A 21960-nucleotide genomic window follows, 5' to 3' on the forward strand; every position below is an offset into this window, starting at 1 on the left:
ATTTACCTATATGTTGACTCAACATTCAACAATTGACTGGATGGGTCTCCTCTATTTGGGGCCTAACCCATAGGAGTCCTGTCCAGATGTTTTAAAATGTATTTATGGTTGTCACTAGGCTAAGGCTGCATTTACACTGCAGAATTGATGCACTTTGACGCCTCTTTAACTGCCGTGGCTCAGTGAAATTCTGCGATTTGTAGTTTTGTGAGATATTTAGCCTTCTCTGTCAAAGAGCGCTGAAGCTACAAATCCCAGGATTCCATAGGACTGAATGGTGGCAGTTAAAGCAGCATCAAACTGCATTATTTCTGCAGTACAGATTAGACCTTAGATCATACTTGCAGTAGAGCATTAGGATCCAGCGGATCTACTGTAAATTTATCTAAATCTGGATGAAACGCTAAATACGCCAATAAAAATATCTGAGCAATTTGCCTCTTTTCTTTCTTTCTTTCTTTCTTTGCTGCATACAGACAATAATGGCCCTTGTATCTCCAGGGCTTTGCTGTGGCTTTACATTGCTCTGTATGGGCGACCGGTTCTTATGCGACTTCCTCCGCTTAACTGGCAATATCCTTCTCAAGCACCAGACGATGCCACTTTGGGGCATTCCTTTTTGTAAAATAAATATTGATGTTAAAAAAGAAAGAAAAAAACCCACAGAGAAAACAGACCCCACCCCATAACATAACAAGTGCATGACCTGTCCAATATTTTGCGCCTTGCAAAGAAGACGAAGAAGGGGGAAAAAGCTGCTTTGGAACATCTCCCATTGCCTGCGCTTTTCAAAATGTTTACTCAAGGATTGCCATAAACCACATGCTATTGAATGGAGGATGCAATTCAGGTTGATTTAGACCTGGCCTTATCTGCATCGTATAACCATGATCCAGGGCATAGACATGGGGGATGAGAGAGGGAAAGAGGGAGGGAAGGAGAGAGCCATAAAGAGCAGGTCATTTCTACCTTCCAACCTTCTGATAATGTTGGGAGGGCGTTGGTGGGGGGAGAGTTAGGTAATGATTTCTCATCCGGAGAGCTTGGGATAGTAGTAGTCAACCCAAGGCTGCGGAAACCCTGGCTGTGATTGACAGCAGGGTCGCGGGGGCCCTGCCTGTCTCTGTTGACAGTAATAATGAGGATTTGTCAAAGCCTAATGGACATGGAGATGCCAGATTACGCCGAGTCCCTCGATGCCTCGTACACCATGTTGGAGTTCGAAAACCTGAGGGTGCTGCCCACGAACTCATCAGGTGAGGAGAGATGTGTGTCCCGACTTCCATTGGCCTCTGCTCCCTTGGTTCAAAAGTTGCCCTCAAAGGAGGTCGAAGGGTGGAAGGTGCCCCATTGGCATCGGTGAACCCTTGGGGCTGTTTTGAGACTGTTGGGGGAACGGGTGGTAATAGAGTTCAGAATTAAAGAGATTAGTATTGAAAAAGTGTTGTGTAGCATGGTTAACAAATGGGATACCCATTATTATTATTATTATTATTATTATTATTATTATTACCCTGACTCCATATAAAAGGTTACGGTGATGCTTCACTGTTGACTATGATCATTGGCTATTTGATGAATTGTTATTTTAGAGAACTAATAGGAATGTTGGTCAATTCAGTATCAGTGTTTTATTGATTGTATTGTATTATTGTACTATTTTATTGTTGTAATCCCACCTTGATCCATGGGAGAGGCAGGAAATATAAATAAACATCATTATTGTTGTTGTTGTTGTTGTTATTATTACCCAACCAGTGGGTGCCCATGTAGTGTAGCATGGTTAACAAATGGGATACCCATCATCATTATCATCATCATCCAACCAGTGGGTGCTCTTGGAAAGTCTGGATTTCCCCCGCTTAGTAGGACATTTAATTCAAGCAAATACTTCCCAACATTGATCGCTGTTGTTTATTGACCCTAGGACAATTGGAATGTAATGTTTGTGATGCTGTATTATTCAGAGAAGCTAATTATGTTTCAGTCTTTGTCCATTGCATGCATGGAGAGTGCAAGAGAGAATGGGCACAGAAAGCATTCATTTAATAAAAGACCTGATTAAATCAATAAGTGGGAAACATGGAGGTCAGAGAACCTAGCTTTCCTGCTTTCCTTTGCTGTTGCAAATTAAAGATGGTCACCCGGGTTTCGTTCTTTTTAAAATGTGTGTCGGGAATGGACGCTATGCTTGTCTTTTACATGTTTAATGTATGTATATGTGCAATCCTCTGATGCGGAACTGGTAAAACTAGTTATCTCTTCCATCCCATGGTCATTTACCCCGATGCTTACATTTCTCATCCCCTACCAACATCCATGTAATTGCTAGCGAGGATAATGTTTCATATGGCCGATCAAGTCGGCTGTAGTCCACATTTTGAACTCTTCATTTATTTATTTGCTGTAGTAAAACTGTTGAGAAGCAGTGTAGAGAAGTGGTCTGAGTGTTGGACTACAGGGAGACCAGGGTTTCCATCTGTGTTCGGTCATGGAAGCCCACTGGATGATCTTGGCAAGTCACACTCTCTCAGCTTCAGAGGAAAGCAAAGGCAAACCTTCTCTGAACAAATCTTGCAAAGATCAGAACTGTGTGATAGGCTCGCCGTTGGGTTGCCATAAGTCAGAAACGACTTCAAGGTACACAACAACAATAAAGATGGCCTTAAAGTGCCACATGTCTCATTGTTTTTAAAACAACATGGAGACTCCATTTTATGGTTTACACGTAGCAGACTTGTTGCAGCTCGGAGCATGTTTCTGTTAGAATAGGAATGGACGAAATGCACTTCTGGGCTGAGTGTGAAGCCCCAAATTTGTTTTTGCATCTCTTGATTCCTTTTTCTGGCCAAAAAGGGGGGAAATGTCTGTCTTGGGAACATCCAGAAGTGGTGATTCACCTTTTAAATGCATTGCAGCCCCACTCCACTGCACCGTCTCACGTTAAAACCCACACGTTTCAAAACAAGACATGGATTTCTGGGGGTAGCATTCGTTTGGTGAATTACACGACCAGAAGTCATTTTCACAGAGACTAGAGTCCTTCTCCGAAATCCACCTTTTCTCAGATGGTGTCCCCCAAACCCAAATATTTCCTGGTTGACAAAAAGAACAGACAACCATCCATCTATAGTAGATGCAGAGTAATGGCATTATGCCCATGGACTTCCAAGGACCCCCAGATGTCCCTGAAGATAACATCAGTGTGCATTCAGCTATAGGAAAATAGTTGGACACATGTTTGCTGTTCCTTCTGGTCTCTACCAACCAGGAAATGGCTGGGTTTCAGGTTGCAGCCGAGAAAAGATGGAGGAAGATTACTCTACTTTGTATATATTGCTGTATCATTTTTAACACTGTAAGCCGCTTAGATTGCTTTAACAAAAAGCGGAGTACAAATAAAAGTATTACTACTACTACTACTACTACTACTGTTCGTGGAGTGAAAACTAGAGATGGCCTCTGTAATTTTGATGGTTGTCTAGAAAAGAGAATTTCAACAAGCGTCGCATGACAAGCAACCCCTGCTGAAATCCTCTCTTCTACTGAAGCCGTTCAAGAAACAAGTGTGCAACCTGGCATCCTATTATTATTATTATTATTATTATTATTATTATTATTATGGTATTTTTGACCACTCTTAGAGGGCCTGGAGGAACGCAAGGCAAATTCTCTCTGAACAAATCTTGCCCCCCAAAAAGGAGAAAGAGGTTTACGTTCAGGTCGCCATAAGTCAGAAATGAAGGTACACAGTGACAACAAAGAGGATACCAGTGACAGACGATTGACTCCTGGACTCAGTACATGGCCTGCCTATGATTTAAGGAAACATTTTCTCCATTTTCTTATAACTTGTAGTTATGACCATCCATCCATCCATCCATCCATCCATCCAGGTATAATCCATCCATCCAGTGCAAAAGACAGGGCATCGATTTTTTTGCTGAAGGATGCACTTGTTGCCCCAAATTTTTAGGGCAAGTCCAATTTGATGGCAAATGAAGTGTTTCCTGCTTGGATGAAAATCTAAAATATAGCAGACAATTTGATTAAATATAGAAGGCAATTTAAAGGAGGAAGAAGTATTTTAAAGGTTTTTTAAAAGGCTGGGTAGCATAGTTATGGGACCTAGCAACAATGGCCAAGTACATACAAGGTTAAGAGAAGATCATCCAAAATAAAGTGTCAATTTTGCAGTGACTTCATTCAGTGAGTTATGTAGAATTAAATTAATAATGTCTGATTATTCATCTATGGATTAAAAGCGGTGCGATTAAATGGACTTTCAATGCTTCGGTTCAGCTGTACATAAAATAAAATAGAATGGACCTGCCAGTGGCGTTCATTCAATCTGTTTGATGGCAAAATTTGTAGGTAACAGGGGTGAAATTCAGTGATCAAATCAAATTTCTTAAATTAAATAAACACCTTAAATTTCAATGAGGGACACATCTTATGATGATTCTGCACCTAATAAATAGTAAGCATAGAAAGGGACTGGAATAAAGACAAGATTTTGGGGGGATTTCCTTATGCCTTCAACCAGTATGATTTGCCCACAAATCCCCTGCGATTTAGAAATGATCCGATATCCCCGTAAAGTTCATATCGTAGAGCCAACACGCGAGGTCTTTCCGAAAGGTGAAGGCTATTTCAAGTTGGCATTGCGGTGTTTGCTAACTTGTTAATGAGTAAACCGGTTTGCTCAGGAACTAGCTGTTTTGAAATTAGCTTGTTTGTCTTAGGTAAGCACCCTCTTGAAAAATTTGTCAAAACAGCTTTTTAAAAACGAGGCCCAGCCTTGGGACCCCGACGGATCCGCTTTGCAAAGAGATCCAAAATGCAAGAGAGTTTGCCAAAGCGTCATTGCAATGGAAAAGCCACTCTTTCCATGGGATTTAGGGAATTAGGCATTTACTCACAGGAAGGGATTACCAACTCATCTAGAAGAAAGGAAAGGCTGTCATTCCCATTGTTAGTATCTATAGTGCTTTCGCATAGAAGTGTGCAAACTGCTGCTTTATGAGTCTTTGCTTTTACTAGAATCTAAACAGCCACAAACCAGAATGTACGTTTGCATCTCTCTGTCTCTCTGTCTCTCTTTCTGGGGGCATCTACATTGGAGAAATTCATTTGGTCCTCCCAATATTTTGAACATCACCTCCCAGAACTGTCTTGCTTATCAGCGGAGATATCATCAACACTCGTTCAGTGTTTATCAAACTGACGCAAACACATCCAACCAACACAAGCCTTTCTATGTTCCTGGCTGAAAAATTAAATCATTTGTCTTCCCTCTCAGCTGCAATATATCAGAGTATGAGCACTTGTGGCATTCTCAAAACAAAGGCACTTTGCAGAGAGAAAAGCTTTTGGGATTTCCGTTTGCACAACAAATGAACAACATCTGCACATGTGATAAACTAATAATTGGAAAAGACTTTAGATACTCTCAGATGAGTCATATTATTTTGCCCAAGGGCCCTTTCATACTATGCAATTATAGCATTATCACACTTTAACTGCAACGGCTACATCCCATGGAATCCTGGGATTTGTAGTTTGCTGGGCACTAGCGCTTTTGGGTGGAGAATTCCAAATACTCCTCCTTAAACTGCAAATCCCAGGATTCCATAGGATGAAACCATAGCAGTTAAAGTGGAATCACAACACTATAATGGTGTAGCGTGGAAGGGCTTCAAGTCAACACATCCTTCAGTGTAGGCTTTGGTAATGGAAGAACCTCAGTCTGTAGTTGAATTAAGATCTTCTCCTGAAATCTGCAATCTCTCCAGTGAGTGACCTGTTTGTGGCCTTCTCTGGACTTCCTTGCTTTAAGATGATTCATACAACTACTTTCAATATGGTAAAGTCAATGGAAAATTAACCGCCATAGGGTGATCATTGCACCGACCCTGCTCTGACTCTTGCTTGCTCATAGGCGGATAGTAAAGACTAGGGATGCTAGTAAACCTGGTCATGAAATCCACTGATATACCATTTTCCCCCTAATCTAAAAGGGAGAGGGCCTCCTTTTAAGATGGGACTGTTGCCTCGATGGAATCTGGCTGTGCAGAAACAATCTGTTGCTTTTAAAATATATGGAGCCATTTATGTATATAGAAAATATTGTGTCGCTTTGTAAAATGATGGCTGATAATGGAAGAGGTGCAAGTGGAAAACAAAGGAGAGGAAGCCCACCTTTGTGTGTACAATTGCATAGAAGTAGCTTTGAATTGGTGCACTTGTGGGAAAATATGCATCATTTTGCACATTTTCCTTTCAAAAACCTTGGCGTGACACCCTCTCACCCCGAAATATATTGTCAGTGGACAATTCAGCGGACAAGAGCACCTGAAAGCATGTGGGGTGAATTGTCTGATCTGCACCTCACTAGTGAAGACAGCATTATTTTAATGGGTCTTTCCCAAACAGTGGCTTTAGAATGCTGCTGCTGGTACCATTATGGGTCTATAGCAGCATCCATCTTTTATTACACAGACCTTGTCTTCTGTTTGTAAACCTACTGTCTTTTCCCATGCAACATCTTCCTATAATAATCCATTAAGGTGTGGATGACAAAATAGTGGCACAATGGCTGAGATCCTGGACCAGGAGGAGAATTGCACATGTATAACTCCTGTCCCAATTCACCATAAACCATCTTTTCTCTGCTTGCCAAGAAAACCCTATTATAGGTTTGCCTTAAGTTTGCTATAAGTCAGAAATGACTTGAATGCATGCAACTTGCCAAGAAAAACTCACCAAGAAAACCCGACGATAGGTTTGCCTTAGGGTCACCATAAGTCAGAAATGACTTGAAGGTATGCAACAACAACAACAGCAACATCACTGAACTGTGGATAAGTTGACTCAGTTTTTTGGAGTTGCTTTTTCGGCTAAAATTTCTAGACTTATCCATGAGTACATACAGTATATCTGTCTAGCTGCCCTAGCCTTCCTATGCTCCCTAGTCATTCACATATACCTCAAACCATAGTCCCTACTCAGACTTGTTCTTTTAATTGCTTTTCTACTTGGCTGAAGTATTGTGGAATTGGCTCATAAAAAGAACTCATGAGACTGTTCCTTTGCGCATCCCAATATTTTGTCCATCCCAAAAGTTCATGGTGACCCTTTGGAAAATGTCATTCAAGGACACAGCTGCAATCAAAACCATCGCATGACGGAGTTAAACAAAGAAAGTTTGTTATAATGAAAACAGACCAAGAAACCCACAGGTGATACATCTGGATGCATAGAAAAATGGAAAGGGTAGTTAATGCATGGAAAAAGCACATCTTCATTTTGGACAGCAGCTAAATGAATGCCCCTGCAATCAGGAGGATGCCCTCATGCCATTTCAGTTGGAATTTCTCTGGCTTCCGTCAATTTGGCTGATGTTAGCAAAGGCATTTGGATAATAAAATATGGAGAAACAGAATCTAAAATTTTGGAAAGAGAAAACTGAACATTACATGTAGCTGCCATTTCTGTGTTGTTGGATTGCAAGTGCCATCAGCCCCAGCCAATATAGCCATGGCTGACAAGAAGAAGAAGCCAGTACATAGTAATAAGGTCCAGAAATCTAAGAGGACCCCAGGATCTGACTACATTCTCTATGATCATGGCTTTCTTGGTACAAGTTGAGTCTCCCTTATCTGGAATTCTGAAATCCAAAATAGTGCAAACTCCAAAATGGTCCACAGTCAGTATCTGAGATGATGACCCCTTTGCTTGCTGATGGTTCGGTGGACACAAACTTTGTTTCGTGCACAACATTGTTAAAAATATGCCTTCAGGTTAGGTTTATAAGATATATATGAAACACAAACAAATTTCGTGTTTCGACTTGGGCCCCATCTCCAAAGTATCTTATTAAGTCGATGCAAATATCCGAATAAATTCAAAATTCGATTTTGGTCCCAAGGGGAGTGTCAACCTACAGTATCAATAGACAATAAGGGAGACTCAGCCTATAGGATCCTTAATTGTCGAGGTGTTATTGTGTTGTTATTGTGTGTTCACATGACACAAACAACATTAGCATTTCCGAAGAAGCATGTGAAGCCACTTTTCCTCATTTTCACTATATTAATCACCCAACGACTCCGTTTTGTCTTTGCAGATGCCATTGTTTCAGAGTCAGGCAATGCCAGCTTGATGGTGAATGGGATTAACTCGCTGTGTGCCATTTGTGGGGATCGCGCAACAGGGAAACATTATGGAGCTTCCAGTTGTGATGGTTGCAAAGGATTCTTTAGAAGGAGTGTCCGTAAAAATCACATCTATTCATGCAGGTAACACAGTAGTTTTGAAGGGAACGCTGGGGAATTTCCCAGTTTGCAAAGGGAGAGAAGTTAAACATCCACAATGGCTGGCTGCTCTCTGCAGATAAGCTAATCACATTTATGTTAATAAAGATAATTACTTTTTATTTATTATTATTTTATTAAAAATGATGTCAATGAGTTACTTTTTTGAGAAAAATAAGGAATTTGTTATTCAGTTCTGGTGCACTAGACCAGTGTTTCCCAAATATAGGTCTTCCAGATGTTTTGGATTCCAGCTCCCAGAAGTCCTGGCTGTTGGTAAAGCTAGGACTTCTGGGAGTTGAAGTCCAAAACACCTGCAAGAGGAACATTTGGGAACCACTGCACTAGACTGATCACTCTCTTCAGACCCATTTTTTCCCCCAGTATAATTTTCCTTTGCATTTCCTATGGAAAAGAGGCAGGGATGTGTAGAGATTGGGAACGTTGTTTTCTATTTTGGACAGCAACTCCATAACAACTAGGCATGCTATGGTCCAAAAAAAGTAACTTTTCCCATTTCTGGGAAAGGGCCTTCTTGCAGCTACCCTAAACAAATTCTGACTGCATTGGCAGGGCTATGTTGGAATAGTTTTGTGACCTCTTTTCTGTCTCTCTCCTTTTCCCAGGTTCAGCCGACAGTGCGTGATAGACAAAGACAAGAGGAACCAGTGTCGATACTGTCGGCTGAAGAAATGTTTCCGGGCAGGGATGAAGAAAGAAGGTAAGGGCCCAAAAGCTATCCCCTGGTTCAGAGTCCCATCTGTATTGTTATAATAGTCGCCTTGGAATTGAAAGCCAGGCATTGATGCCGGGTGAGCCTTTGTGACTCATGCAAAGTTCCACATCAGCAAATTCCAGGGCTGAATCAGAGATCAAGTCTGCTGAGCAGGAAAGTTTCTTCTAAAAGGTTTTCAGGATGCCCGGAGGGTGCCATCTCGGCACATCTTGCTTCCTGAAGTCAAATTCCAGATGTAAAGGCTCATGGTTTAATTAGTCGCAGAGCTTGGAAATGCTACTTTTTGGACTACAGCTCCCAGAATGCTACAACCAGCACAATTATTACCCAGGCTGATTAGGGAACGCTGTTGGAATGGTGGTTAAATGCCAGTCCTGCGGCCACAAGGACTGTGAGTTCGATCCCAGGCAGGGCTCCAAGGTTGACCCAGCCTTGCATCCTTTCATAGGTCAGTAAAATGAGGACCCAGCTTGTTGGGGGCAATTGGCTTACCATTGTAAACCACTTAGAGACTGCTGAATTCACTATTAAGTGGCATAAAAATGTACAGTCTTCCCTTGCCATATGCGGGGGATCCGTTCTGGACACACGCACACACACACACCAGCATAAGGCAAATTTAGCATATGCTGGAGTCCCACTGATTTCAGTGGCGGCACACTCCCAGCGCATGCACTATTGTGTCCCTCACCACTCACTGTCCACGTAAGCTTAAATCTGTGTACAGCGAGGGCACTTATGCAGAGAGTAGACTGTAAATGCTATTGCTATTGCTATTGCTAATAGATTGTGGAAATGAGCATTGAAAAGCCATAACCCTTCCCCAGCAGGTTCTGAGTTTTCTTCTTTTCCCTGTCCAACCGTTTCACTAAATTACAGTATTGCAATTATAATCAATACAGTGGTTTCCCTCTCATTCTCATATATATATATATATGTATATGTATATCACACAAACCAAAATTGTTACACTATTTAAGAAGTCCGCCAGTAGAACTTGCTATCTGAACAAGAATGAACTTGGGTCTTCTGAGTCCCATATTCCAGTGGCTTTCCTCAATCTATGGATTGATATCCTTTGGATATACTGGACTAAAACTCTTATCAGTCCTGTGCAATATGGCCATCATTTTCTGACCTGGTGGCCTTAAGGGGTGTTGGGTTAAAATTCTGATCTGCCCCAGTTGACTTGGTTCCTATACTGACTGGGGCTGATGGGGAGCACTGATCCAACTTTCCTGGAGGTCCCCAGTTCAGGGAAAGCTGCTTTAACGTCCATATCACACCAGTTCTAAGAAGACACAACAGAACTAAAAGCGAGGATCAAAGCAGCACCAAATCAATAATTGTGAAAGCTGCTTTGGGGAAGTGCAGGACAACTGAAACAAAATAAAATAAGTGCATGGGTAAATAAGCCGAACACCGGCTATTACATGGCAATCAGCCCCTTGTCAACTTAAACAGATTGTAGTGTTCCAGCATTTGGAAAGTTAGCTACTGGCTGCCTTTGACGCAGTAGAGGTAAACTTGCTGGGGACATGTATTGATTCCTTCATCCTCAGGAAGATTTTGGAGCCCAGTTTCCAGTCCTGCCCCTGTCCCACCTTCCTCACTTTGTGCCAGTGTATCAGAGAAAGATGTAGTATCTTTTTTTTCTTTTTGTGTGGGAAGAAAGGGAGAAACAGTGCCATTGGACTGGTTGCAGCAGTTGTGCTATTTGTCAAAGTGTGCGGACATGCAAAGATTTTCCTGGAGCCGAACTGCAGAACCCTCACCAAACATCAGACAAAGCCAGGGCCCGCATCCAAAATATCTCTCCCTATTAAATTTTCCACCTCGGTTAGTTGCATCAGAAATAAAGAGATGTTTGCTTCTCTGCAATCAAAATGGATCAAAAGGGCCAAGACCTACTGCTGGCAAAGGGGGCTTTGTATGGTTTCAGAGCCCTGAGTCATCATGAACCTGGGTCAAGGTTCTTCCCTCTGCCACCCCCCACTGCTCTGCCCACACCGTGCGGCAATGTGTAAACTCTAATTTCCTCTGACCATTTTACAACTGGCTGCACAGGTCCTGTGAGAGATCTCAATGAGTCCTTTCACCACCCTCTGAACCCACATCATCATCTATTTTTGGGTCCTGAACCAAGGACTGGTTTTGTCATCGGACTTTGGTTACACAAGGCAACTTGGAGATGGGGAATTAAAAGACGTAGCCATGTTAGTCTGGGAAATCATTATTCAAAGGGATCTTGTGGTACTTTTGAGACTAAGGGCCTGAACAGACAGGCCAAAATAAAGCTGCTTTGGGTCACTTTGGAGGTATAAATTGCATCTTAAGAGGCCAGAAGCTGCACCAAAGCTGCACTCCAGTCCTTAAATACACCAAGGTCTGTCTCGGTGAGGAAGAGTTAGGTCTCATGGTCTGAAGTTAATGGGAGAGCCAGCATGTTGTAATGGTTCAAACACTGGACTATGGGCCCAAACAGACAGGCCAAAATAAAGCTGCTTCAGGTCACTTTGGAGATATACTGTTTAAATGATGCATGTGTCTTAAGAGGCCGGAAGCTTTGGCACAGCTTCTGGCCTCTTAACCTGCATGTGTCATTTAAAGAGCATACCTCCAAAGTGACCCAAAACAGCTTTATTTTGGCATATCTGTATGGGCCCTAAATGAAAGAAAGAAGTTGGTAGCATGAGCTTTGGATGACTTGGGACAACTTCCTCAATGTGCATCTGAGGAACTAGGCTCAAGTCTATGAAAGCTCATGCTACCACCTTTTTTCTTACAGTCTCAAAGGTGCTACAAGATCCCTTTGCATTGGAGATGGGTAGGATGTTTCGTGGGATGGAATCATCTTAGAGCCCTTGTTGTGTATTATAAAGTTCAATCACTATCATAATGTGAATTTTAAATAGTGGATGTCCACATGGGTAAATTGCCCAATGGGTTCTTGAACAGATCAGAGCAGGGTTCTCCTTGGAAGCAGAGCTGATCAAGTTGAGACTATTGTACTTTGGCCACATCATGAGAAGGCGCGAATTGCTAGGAAAACAATAATGCTATGAAAGGTAAAAGGCAGAGGAAAGAGAGGAAGACCACAAACCAAATGGATAGACTCAATCAGGGGGATCATGGGCAAGGGCTTGCAGGATCTGAGCAAGGCAGTGGAAGATAAGGATTCTTGGAGATGTCTCATCCACAGGGTTGCCATGAGTCGGAACCAACTCGAAGGCAGCTAACAGCAACAACAAATTGCCCTTCAGAGCTGAATTCCAGTTCAACAGTAAATAAAATCACCAACAATTTGTCCTCTTGGCTAAATTCGTCATTCGTTCAAAGTTGGTTTATAATCACCCCATTCTTGCGGTGACTTCACATCCATTTCAGATGTGTCATTTGTTTCACCCTCCCTCCCCCCCCCTTTTTTTTTTACCAGTACAAGAAACAAATTGCAATACGCTCACTATCTAATGATAACTTACTTTTAACAGTAAGTAAAATATTAACTACACCTGGCTAGTCAAGGCCTTTCTTCCATGATGCCTTTTGTGATAAAGCCCACAGCATCTTGAGAACATCATGCGTTAGGCTGAAGAGTTATCAGTGCAAAGGGAAATATACTGAAACATGTGCCATAAAACCACATTTAAGATGAATGCAACCATTTTGCTTCCAAAGGGGTGTGTTCCTAATAGCACCATGAAGGAAATCCACTCACTTTGGATCTTGAATTTACACGATTCAGTACTGTATATATGTGTGCTTTGAACAGGGTTTGTTATCATTAACGTTACTCATCTTTTTGTGAGCCACCTTGGGTCCAATTTAGGAGAAAGGCAGCATATAAATACAGTGGGCCCTTGTTAGCTACTGGGGTTTGGTTCCAGGATCCCCTATGAATAATAAAATCTGTGGATGCTTGAGTCTCATTAAATACAATGGCATAGTAAAATGGTGTCCCTTATATAAAATGGAAAATCAAAGTTTGGTCATTGGAATTTGTATTTTTTTGGAATATTTTCAAGCTGTGGGCTCTTGAATCCGTGGATAAAAAATCTGTGGATAAGGAGGGCCGACTATAAAATGGATGAATGAGTGAATTGCCAAAACTGGGACTTGAGAAGGCTTACAAAACTTTTAAAATCTTAAAAAATTAAAAATACAAGACACGCCCATATTATCTTTTACATTAAGGACCTTTTGGCTTCGCTGTATGAAGAAGCACTATGGGCAGAATTCCTATAGGTACACTACACTTTTTCCAGGGTTACACAATGGTGGAAAGTGAATGCCAACAAAGGTCAAAAACATTTTGCATAAAATGCATTATCTGCTCAGAATGGCTTTTTTTTGGCATGAAATGTGGAATGGACTTATCCCACTGATGGTCACAGAAGTAGAGTTATGCATGCAGAACCATTGCAGATAAGCAACAGTGCACCTAGAATGGACAGCTAGACACTATAGCCATTTCTCATGCATTAGGCTATGGTGATATCCAGGATAGGGATTGTGTTCATGTAGCATAACTTCACTGGTGGATATAATATGAACCCAGGCCAACATGTACTTGATGATCTGTTGTTCCCTTTGTGTCCCTTGTAAGCTGTGCAGAATGAGCGCGACAGGATAAGCATCCGGAGAAGCAGCTATGAAGACAACGGAGCCCTTTCCATCACCATCCTGACCCAAGCTGAGGCAATGGCACAGCAGGTAGGAACGGAAAGGGACAGAAGATGTCACTGAACATCTTAAGGACTTTTAGGGCTTGCTCCCAAAGATCGAAGCATGAGCAGAGGTAGCAAGTGAGGCTCAAAAGTACCACAAGATCCCTTTGAATAATGATTTCACAGACTAACATGGCTATGTCTTTTAATTCCCCATCTCCAAGTTGCCTTGTGTAACCAAAGTCCGACGACAAAACCAGTCCTCGGTTCAGGACCCAAAAATACATTCCTGGACTGAACCACTCCCAGGAATTTAGACTATACTTCTCCAATTGGGAGAGCTGACGGATTTTTGACGTCCCTATTTAATGTTAAGAGCCAGCATGGCATAGGGCTTTATCACAGGGGACGGGCATCTTTATCCCATCCAGAAAGGTCCTAAGAAAATGGCAAAAATTTACAACGCTAAAACAAGGAATTGGAAATGTAACACAGCTATCGGCATGTGGTTTCATGTTTGGTGGCGCTGTCCAAAATTAGTAAAATATTGGAGGAATATGCATATAACACTAGAGAAGACGTTACAAATTAAAGTCAAGAAGGAACTTGAAATTTACTTGTTGAATCTGCCGAATATTATCCCTTCACAGACTGAAAGGAAACATTGAGGAACCATGCCGTATTTGATCACTTTAGCTAGACTGATCATAGCTCAGAATTGGAAAAGTCACGAACTACCTAAAATGGATGAGCGGTTAATAAAAAACTATAGAATTAATGGAAATGGATAAGCTAACTGGTCAGTTAAATAATAAAGATGTTGAAGTGATTGAGGAGGAGTGGTTTCTGATAGTAGATTATCATAAAATAATATGGATATAAGATGCAGGACAGCTTTTACTTTCGGTTTTCAGGTGTGGCTTTTCTTAAAATGTACCTTGTCAAAGAGTTGTGGTCTATTGCCATCTGCTGGAAAAAGGGATTGTTTCCCATTTGGCACAGTAAATGTAAGCCAAGTTAGACAGTATGATATATAGTTGTCCCTTGGTATCTGCTGGGGTTTGGTGCCAGGACCCACCGCGGATACCAAAATCTGTGGATGTTCAAGTCCCATTACATGCAATGGCATAATAAATGGTTTGCTTGATTCCAATTTCATGAGCTAGGACTGATGGGTGTTGCAGTCCAACAGTCCAGCAACATCTGAAGGGTCACACTTTGTTCCCTGTGGGGTATTTAATCATTATTTACTTGGAATAAGTGATGTAAAAGGATGGAAAGCAGAGTAAGTGATCTTTATTATTAAACGATGTGGCAACTCCCATTATTTTGAGCCATCATGGCCATTGGAGGTAGAGGAAGGCTTGGTTAAGAAATACGTTTTTCTCCCTTATAGTACTCGGCTCTGCGTCCGGTGCACAGCGCCGATATTGCCATGAAGAAGATTGCGACCATCAGCGATGTGTGCGAGTCAATGAAACAGCAGCTCTTGGTCCTGGTTGAGTGGGCAAAATATATCCCAGCCTTCTGTGAGCTTCCCTTGGATGACCAGGTGAGAAACGGGCACTTTAAGGTGCATCCGTGGGGCAGTTTAAGTGGTGCCAAGCTGCATTATTTCTACCGTATAGATGCACCGTATAAGAATAGGTAAGGGAACGGAGGGAGGGGATAGTGGGATTTTATTGCATGGTATGGATTTTATTGCTGCAAGTGATTTTATTGTTGTAAGCCGCCTCGATCTTACTGGAGAGGTAGGGCAGAAATAATAATAATAATAATAATAATAATAATAATAATAATTGCAAAACTAGTGGGTATGGTAATGAGGTGACAAGTTCAGTTTTAACCTTGTTTAGGGAAGCGTTCCTAGGCCTTACATGATTATTAGTTTATGCTGTTTTAACTTGTGTTGTTTTATTGCTTGTAATTTAATATATGTATTAATCCCCATTGTTCTTTGTAGAGTTACAATTTTATATTTTAATTGATTGTATATACAGCACTGTGTAAACCTACAGCACTTTATAATTAAATCTTAATAATAATAATATTTTTATTCTTTTAATGAGCAATCTGTTTTAATATTGTAATATAATTCTATTTTAATGCATCACCTTTGTTCTTTTAAACTCTACCGCTCTTTTAAATTCTAAAGTTTTTGTGGGAACGCAGGATACAAATAATAATAATAATAATAATAATAATAATAATAATAATAATAATATTGTGAAGTCAAAGGGTTTCATGGCCGGCATCCATAGTTTTTTGTGGCTTTTGGGGGCTATGGGGCCATGTTCTGGAAGAGTTTATTCCTAACGTTTCGCCAGCATCTGTGGCTGGCATCTTCAGAGAAGGCTGGCATGGAACAGAGTGTGGTATATACACTGTGTGACTCTTGGTTGAGAAGAAGTGATTTGCCTGTTAATCTGTGTGTTGATTTATTATTATTATTATTATTATTATTATTATTATTAATTATTATTATTAAATGGTCATTGAGGGACAAAGGCAAGCTCAAGTTAAGGTGCTTACCTCTATTCCTCAGCTAAGTTCCACACTCTGGATAGGTCCTGCAAAGTTTGGATTGCAACTCAGAGCGGACTCACTCACCCCACTGACATAGAAACCACAAACCACCACTGCTGTGGATGTGATTCTTGTCCCCAGTTTGCTACACGTCCTTCAGACTCTCATCTGAGCAATGGACCTGGAACCAACCAAAGCTAAATTCAAATTGTTGGCAACATCAGCGAACAGTCCAGCTCTTGAAACAGGGGATCATTGTTTCTCTTCTCTCTTGCAATTCACAGGTTGCCTTGCTGAGAGCTCATGCGGGAGAGCATTTACTCCTCGGAGTTGCAAAGCGATCCATACCATACACTGATTTTCTGTTATTAGGTAAGAGCAATAGAATACAGTTTATTCAATTGCCTTTAGAGCACAAAGAGCCCTGCATTTTCCCCTTTGTTTTAGAAAATATTGGTCTGATATATTTTTATTGCTCTCCTGCTGGAGAATAAGAAGGCAGGAAAGAATTTTTAAAAACAGCACTATCCAGCCTGTTTTAGTAAGTTATGGCCATCAATGCACTCTAGCCTAAAGTATCATCTCAGCAGATGGTGCAATTGAGAAGCAGATTAAATCCTCCATGTACCGTATTAGAATACCTTTTCCATGTTAGCAACAAATAACATCAATGTAAGATGTCCTCCTTACTCCTCTTCTTTGCAGGCAATGACTTCATTATCCCAATGCAGTGCCCAGAATTAGAAATCGCCCGTGTCGCTACCAGGATCTTGGATGAACTGGTCAAACCTCTGCGGGAGATCCAGATCGATGAGAACGAATACGCTTGCCTCAAAGCCATCGTCTTCTTTGACCCAGGTAACACTCTCTGGAAGGACAAGGAGGTTCCAACCAACAGATTAGTGCTAGTTAGGAACATGTCATCTCATTACTACTATGGGGAGTAGTTGCTGGGTGTATCTAGACTGTAGATTATAATGCAGTTTGGCACCACTTTCAGTGCTTCTATCCTATGGAATCCTGCCATTTGTGCTTTCCTATATTGCACTTATTTTAAATTGCAAAGCCACCTTCAGTCCCAATTTTGGAAAAAAAGGGGAATGTACAAATTACAATACTACTACTACTACCATGACTACTACAGCCAATGTGATATAGTGGTTTTAGTGTTGGACTTGAACTCTGAGACCAGGGTTCGATTCTCTGCTCAGCCATGGAAACCCACTGGGTGAACTTGGGCAAATCGCATGCTCTTAGCCCCAGAAAGCCCCATGATAGGTTCTTGTTAGGTTCTCCATGTCAGAAATGACTACTATTGGTACTACTACAACGACTACTGCTACTACTAAGATTGTATGAATATGTATGAATATAAGCAAAATTAATGGGTTACCACCACCTGTCCACCCCCTTCAACCTACTCTCTCTCAAGATTGCAAAGGCCTGAGTGAATCCAGCAAGGTGAAAAACATGCGCTTCCAGGTGCAGGTGAACTTGGAAGACTACATCAACGACCGGCAGTACGACTCTCGGGGGAGATTCAGCGACATCCTCCTCCTCTTGCCTCCCCTCCAGAGCATCACTTGGCAGATGATTGAGCAAGTCCAGTTTGTCAAGCTCTTTGGGGTGGCGAGGATTGACAGCTTGCTGCAGGAGATGCTTCTAGGAGGTACTCAACTCAGGTGGGATGGGCGCATCTGTCTTCCATGGAGGTTTCAAAAAGGCAGGCAGTGTCTCTGGGTCAAAGCCAGGAGACAACTTCAACTCATCTGTTCTGCTTTTAGACAGATATTGCAAGGCATGCAAAGAAAAGTGGTTAGGTGAAAATGCATTTGGAAAACTTTCGGTGGATATGGAGAGCCAGTATGGTGTAGTGGTTTGAGCGCTGGATGACGACTCTGTAGATCGGAGTTTGATTTCCAGTGTAGATGTATCGAGTCAGTGAAACAGTTAATTTTTTTGAGCCACTGAACACCTGTTAAGATTTGGTCATGATGCCAAATATCAACCTATCGGACAGCAAAGGTCCAGCTCACTCCCATTGGTTTTCTTTTCTTTCTCCCAGGAACATCCATGGATGTCTCGCAGTACCAGTCGGGGCCTTCCAGCCTTAACTTAGAACCTCTTCCGGGGCACATTGTGTTACCCAGCAGCATCGGTTCTGTTATTCACACCGTTTCAGTCTGTAGGTGTCTAGTCTCCCACTATTTCACTATAACTGTTGAGCTGTTTATGCTATGGGAAACATGAGCTTGCAATCTAAATATCCAAATTCAAATATGTAAATATGGGAATGTCTTCCAAACTAATTTGCTGCCTTTCTGAAGAAGCTTGTGAAGGAAACCTTCAAAGCTTGTGATAGGTTTGCCATAAGTCAGAAACAACTAGAAGGCACATGACAACAATAAGAACAAGAGAAAACACCAGTTGTGGGAATCATGTGGCTCTCCAAAGGTTGATGAATAGCAGCATTCCTCACCACTGGGTAGAATGACTATGGCTGCTGGGAACTGCAGTCTAACTATATCTTGAAGAGTTGCATGATTCCTGTCTCTTGATCAAACCACTCTGGAGCCATAGGATGCTCCAGCTTGAAAATGGTTTATTTCTTTTTATCAGAGCAGCATCCTTCATCTATTCATGTTCTCTTCTTGATGGTTATATATATTAGGATTAGTGGGGAAAGGGCAAATGAACAGTGAGAAGGGGGACTCATCTAGCACAAGATTTCTCCCATACATGTGAAGAAGTCATAGTAGTGTACAGAGGTAGTCCTCAACCAGGGTAGCTCTAGATATTGTTGGATTTCAGTTCTTAGAAGCTTCCGCCAGTGTGGCTAATGGAACGGATTCTGATAGGTCCAATGACATTTGGAGCAGTGGCAAACTTAGTATATTTGACAGCCAAGGCAGATCATTTTTTAATACCCTCCTTCTGTCCTCAACCACCTTCTCTGGGTTTTGTGGAGCTGTGTGGGAAATGGAGAAGATTCATATTTTTTGTGGGTTTTTTGGGCTATGAGGCTGTGTTCTAGAAGAGTTTATTCATGACATTTTCACCAGCGTCTATGGCTGGCATGAAAGAGAGTTGGGTATATACAGTATACTGTTGGTTGAGAGGAAGTGATTTGCATGTTAATCTGTGCATTGTTCTGTGGTTCAGTGGCAAGGTCTCAGGCTGTCTATTTAATTAATGATCCACTGCCTGTTAGGAAAACATGTAAATCACATCCTCTCAACCAACAGTATATATACGCCACTCTCTTCCATGCCAACATTCTCTGAAGATGCCAGCCACACCTGCTGGCGAAACATCAGGAATATTCTTTTCTAGACTACAACTTCATAGCCCAAAAAACCCACAAAGAAATATGGATGCTGGCCATGAAAGCCTTCAACTTCAAGGAGGAGATTCACTTTCCTGCCTGGCCAGCAAGTCCACCAGACCTAACTTGGCACCGCTTTCCACCAGCAAACCAGATAACATCCTCTATATCCGGTGTGGTCTGCACCTCTCGCACCCTCCTACTGACATCCCTGATCTGGAGCTTCCCTGGTTGAGAACCAATGCTGCAATGTATTTGAAGCATGCAGATGTTCTCAGGCATTGTCCTCCAGATGTTTTGGACCTCACCATCCAGAAGTCTCAGCTGACAGGGTCAATGGTCCGTAATTCTGAGAAAAGTTCAAAACATACCAAAAACCGTAGTTTGTGAACGACAGTCACAGGTTTGTTACATCTTTTGTGGTTTTCTTTCTCTCCTCCACAGCTTCTCCTGAAACATCTCTTCCATCTCCTTCCACCAGTACAGGGAGCGAAGATTACAAGCTCGGCCCAAACCCAGGATCGGAAGTACCAACAGCACTTTTGCCCCAGATGGTTATACCTAAACAGGAAATCCTATAAAGAAGCAAGATGGGGAAAAAAATCAACCATTAACATTTAAAATCTTCATATCTTAAGCCCAACCACTCTTTTGCCTATAGTGCCAACAGCGGGACACTTTTTACCCAGGTCTTTAAAACCCTTTCAGCTACCAAAATGGTGACACAGAGTGAATACATCAGAAATTTCCTGTTGGCAGTCTCCCTTCTCCTAGTTTCACTATGTCGTTTCCTTAGTTCGGATTAGCAATGTGTTTCAGCTGCACAATTGTGTTTAGAGAGATGAAATAGGACATATGCGCATGTTAATGTTCTCTCTGCCCTAGTTCCTCCATTTTCCTTGCTATCATTCATATCTTTCCAAGTAATGCCCATTATGCAGCAAGGTCTGGAAGACTCTTAACAAGAGAAATGTGAAAACTTCCACAGCAGAAAATTTCATTCTGTGTGGACTTACTCCTTTTGGCATCTTGCTTCCTACTTTCCCATCTCCAATGTCTTCACATTGTTTCAACAAAGAGATGATGCGCCTTGACTGGTGATGCGACGTCTTATGGGAACGTGACACTATGTCCCATGCGAAAGGGGAGAGTGAGCATGAACACATCATCAGATCATAACTCCAATTCCACATTTGGCTGTAAATCATTTTGCATCTCATTCAAATGGCGACCGCAAGGAGAGACCCATTGACATTATTAGCATGCTAGCCGATAGCTATAATTTCCAGCTCTTTTGCAATTGCTTGCCAGCATGCTGTATATACTAAAACCTTGGCCATATGTGCTTTATTTTCTGTCACACTCCCATCTGTTGTGTAGTTATTGTAAGCGAATAGTACTGGTTTGGCGATAATCCAGAACAGAGGCTGTTTCCACACAGAGCAAAAAAATTCCAAATTTGATTGATCGCATGCCCTATTTTCTTTCTTCTGATTCATAGGTTTCTCTTCCGTTTCCATGTTTTGTTGGCTTGAACTGCGTATTATTAGACATTGTCAAGGTTTTTTTTTTCTTAAGAGTTGTTTTGCCATTTTACAAAGCTGTCCATTGTTTGAAAATAGGTATATGCTGTACTCAGAGTAATAAAGTCACAATGCTATTATTATTGTATATTGGTGTGTACATATAATATTCCATCATGCCTAGTGTGTCTTGTGGCTTCTTTACGCATGAATCTTTAGTCTTCATGGGTGACATACAAAGTCTGCTTGGATGTATGCAATTGGATCACTGCTTTCATGATATGGCAACCATTATTACAGCCTTTTCTATTACTAGGGGTCCCAAACGCAACATCAGATGGATGCTGTCCTGGGATCATGCCAACGACTAACAAAATTTGTCTTTGACCTAAATTCAGTTTCTAGCCCCAACTAGGGTACTCTCATTAAAACTTTGTCAACACTCATGCAAGATCCAGCGATTCAATGGATCTACTCTAGTTGGGGCTAGCAGTTGGATACAGATAGTTGTTTCTGCAACCAACAGACCAACATGACTACCTTGTCAAATCGCCAATATTCAAGTACCATTGGCTTGAATGGTGACATACGCCCCATTTTGTCCCCCTTCGATTGCTGCCCGCAAATGGGCGAGGGATGCGGATTCGAAGTCTGCAAAAAAGGAGGGACAACTGTACTTAAGAAACAATATGGATACGTTAAAAGTTGCATTTTTGGTCTGTTTGGTCCCAACACTGTAATTTTTTTCAAACTGACACCTTTCAAATATTTTATATTGCAACTTTCAGCATTCCAGTAGTCATGTCAGCTGGAAATTGGAGTACAAAAGATCTGGAAGGAACTAGCTGGGCAAGACTGGCTTGCTTCA

At 41.6% G+C, this 21960-nt stretch overlaps 1 protein-coding gene across 2 annotated transcripts; it reads left to right on the forward strand.

The window, feature by feature from the left end:
- The first annotated feature begins 916 nt into the window (after positions 1-916).
- LOC149305774 (hepatocyte nuclear factor 4-beta-like) lies at positions 917-21242 on the forward strand. 2 transcript variants are annotated; one of them, XM_089539749.1, is made up of 10 exons: positions 917-1256; positions 8129-8300; positions 8942-9036; positions 13658-13764; positions 15115-15270; positions 16529-16616; positions 16950-17102; positions 17677-17913; positions 18310-18429; positions 20014-21242. In XM_089539749.1, exons 1-10 carry the CDS (start codon positions 1139-1141, stop codon positions 20148-20150), a joined length of 1383 nt encoding a protein of 460 aa, XP_089395875.1. In that variant the 5' UTR covers positions 917-1138; the 3' UTR covers positions 20151-21242. The 2 variants fall into 2 exon arrangements, with proteins under 2 accessions (XP_089395875.1, XP_089395876.1); XM_089539750.1 differs by lacking the exon at positions 18310-18429.
- The last annotated feature ends 718 nt before the right edge of the window (positions 21243-21960 follow it).

This window comes from Sceloporus occidentalis, unplaced genomic scaffold (genome assembly GCF_023333645.1).
Source record: "Sceloporus occidentalis isolate IW3139 unplaced genomic scaffold, rSceOcc1.0.p SCAF_10, whole genome shotgun sequence".
In the NCBI taxonomy this organism is placed as follows: domain Eukaryota; kingdom Metazoa; phylum Chordata; class Lepidosauria; order Squamata; family Phrynosomatidae; genus Sceloporus; species Sceloporus occidentalis.

Excerpts from the sequence above, each read along its gene's own strand:
- LOC149305774 (XM_089539749.1), top strand. The coding sequence starts at position 1,139 with ATGAGGATTTGTCAAAGCCTAATGGACATGGAGATGCCAGATTACGCC. Across the intron at positions 1,257-8,128 it reads GCTGCCCACGAACTCATCAG|ATGCCATTGTTTCAGAGTCA; the intron begins GTGAGGAGAGAT and ends TTGTCTTTGCAG. Across the intron at positions 15,271-16,528 it reads AGCTTCCCTTGGATGACCAG|GTTGCCTTGCTGAGAGCTCA; the intron begins GTGAGAAACGGG and ends TGCAATTCACAG.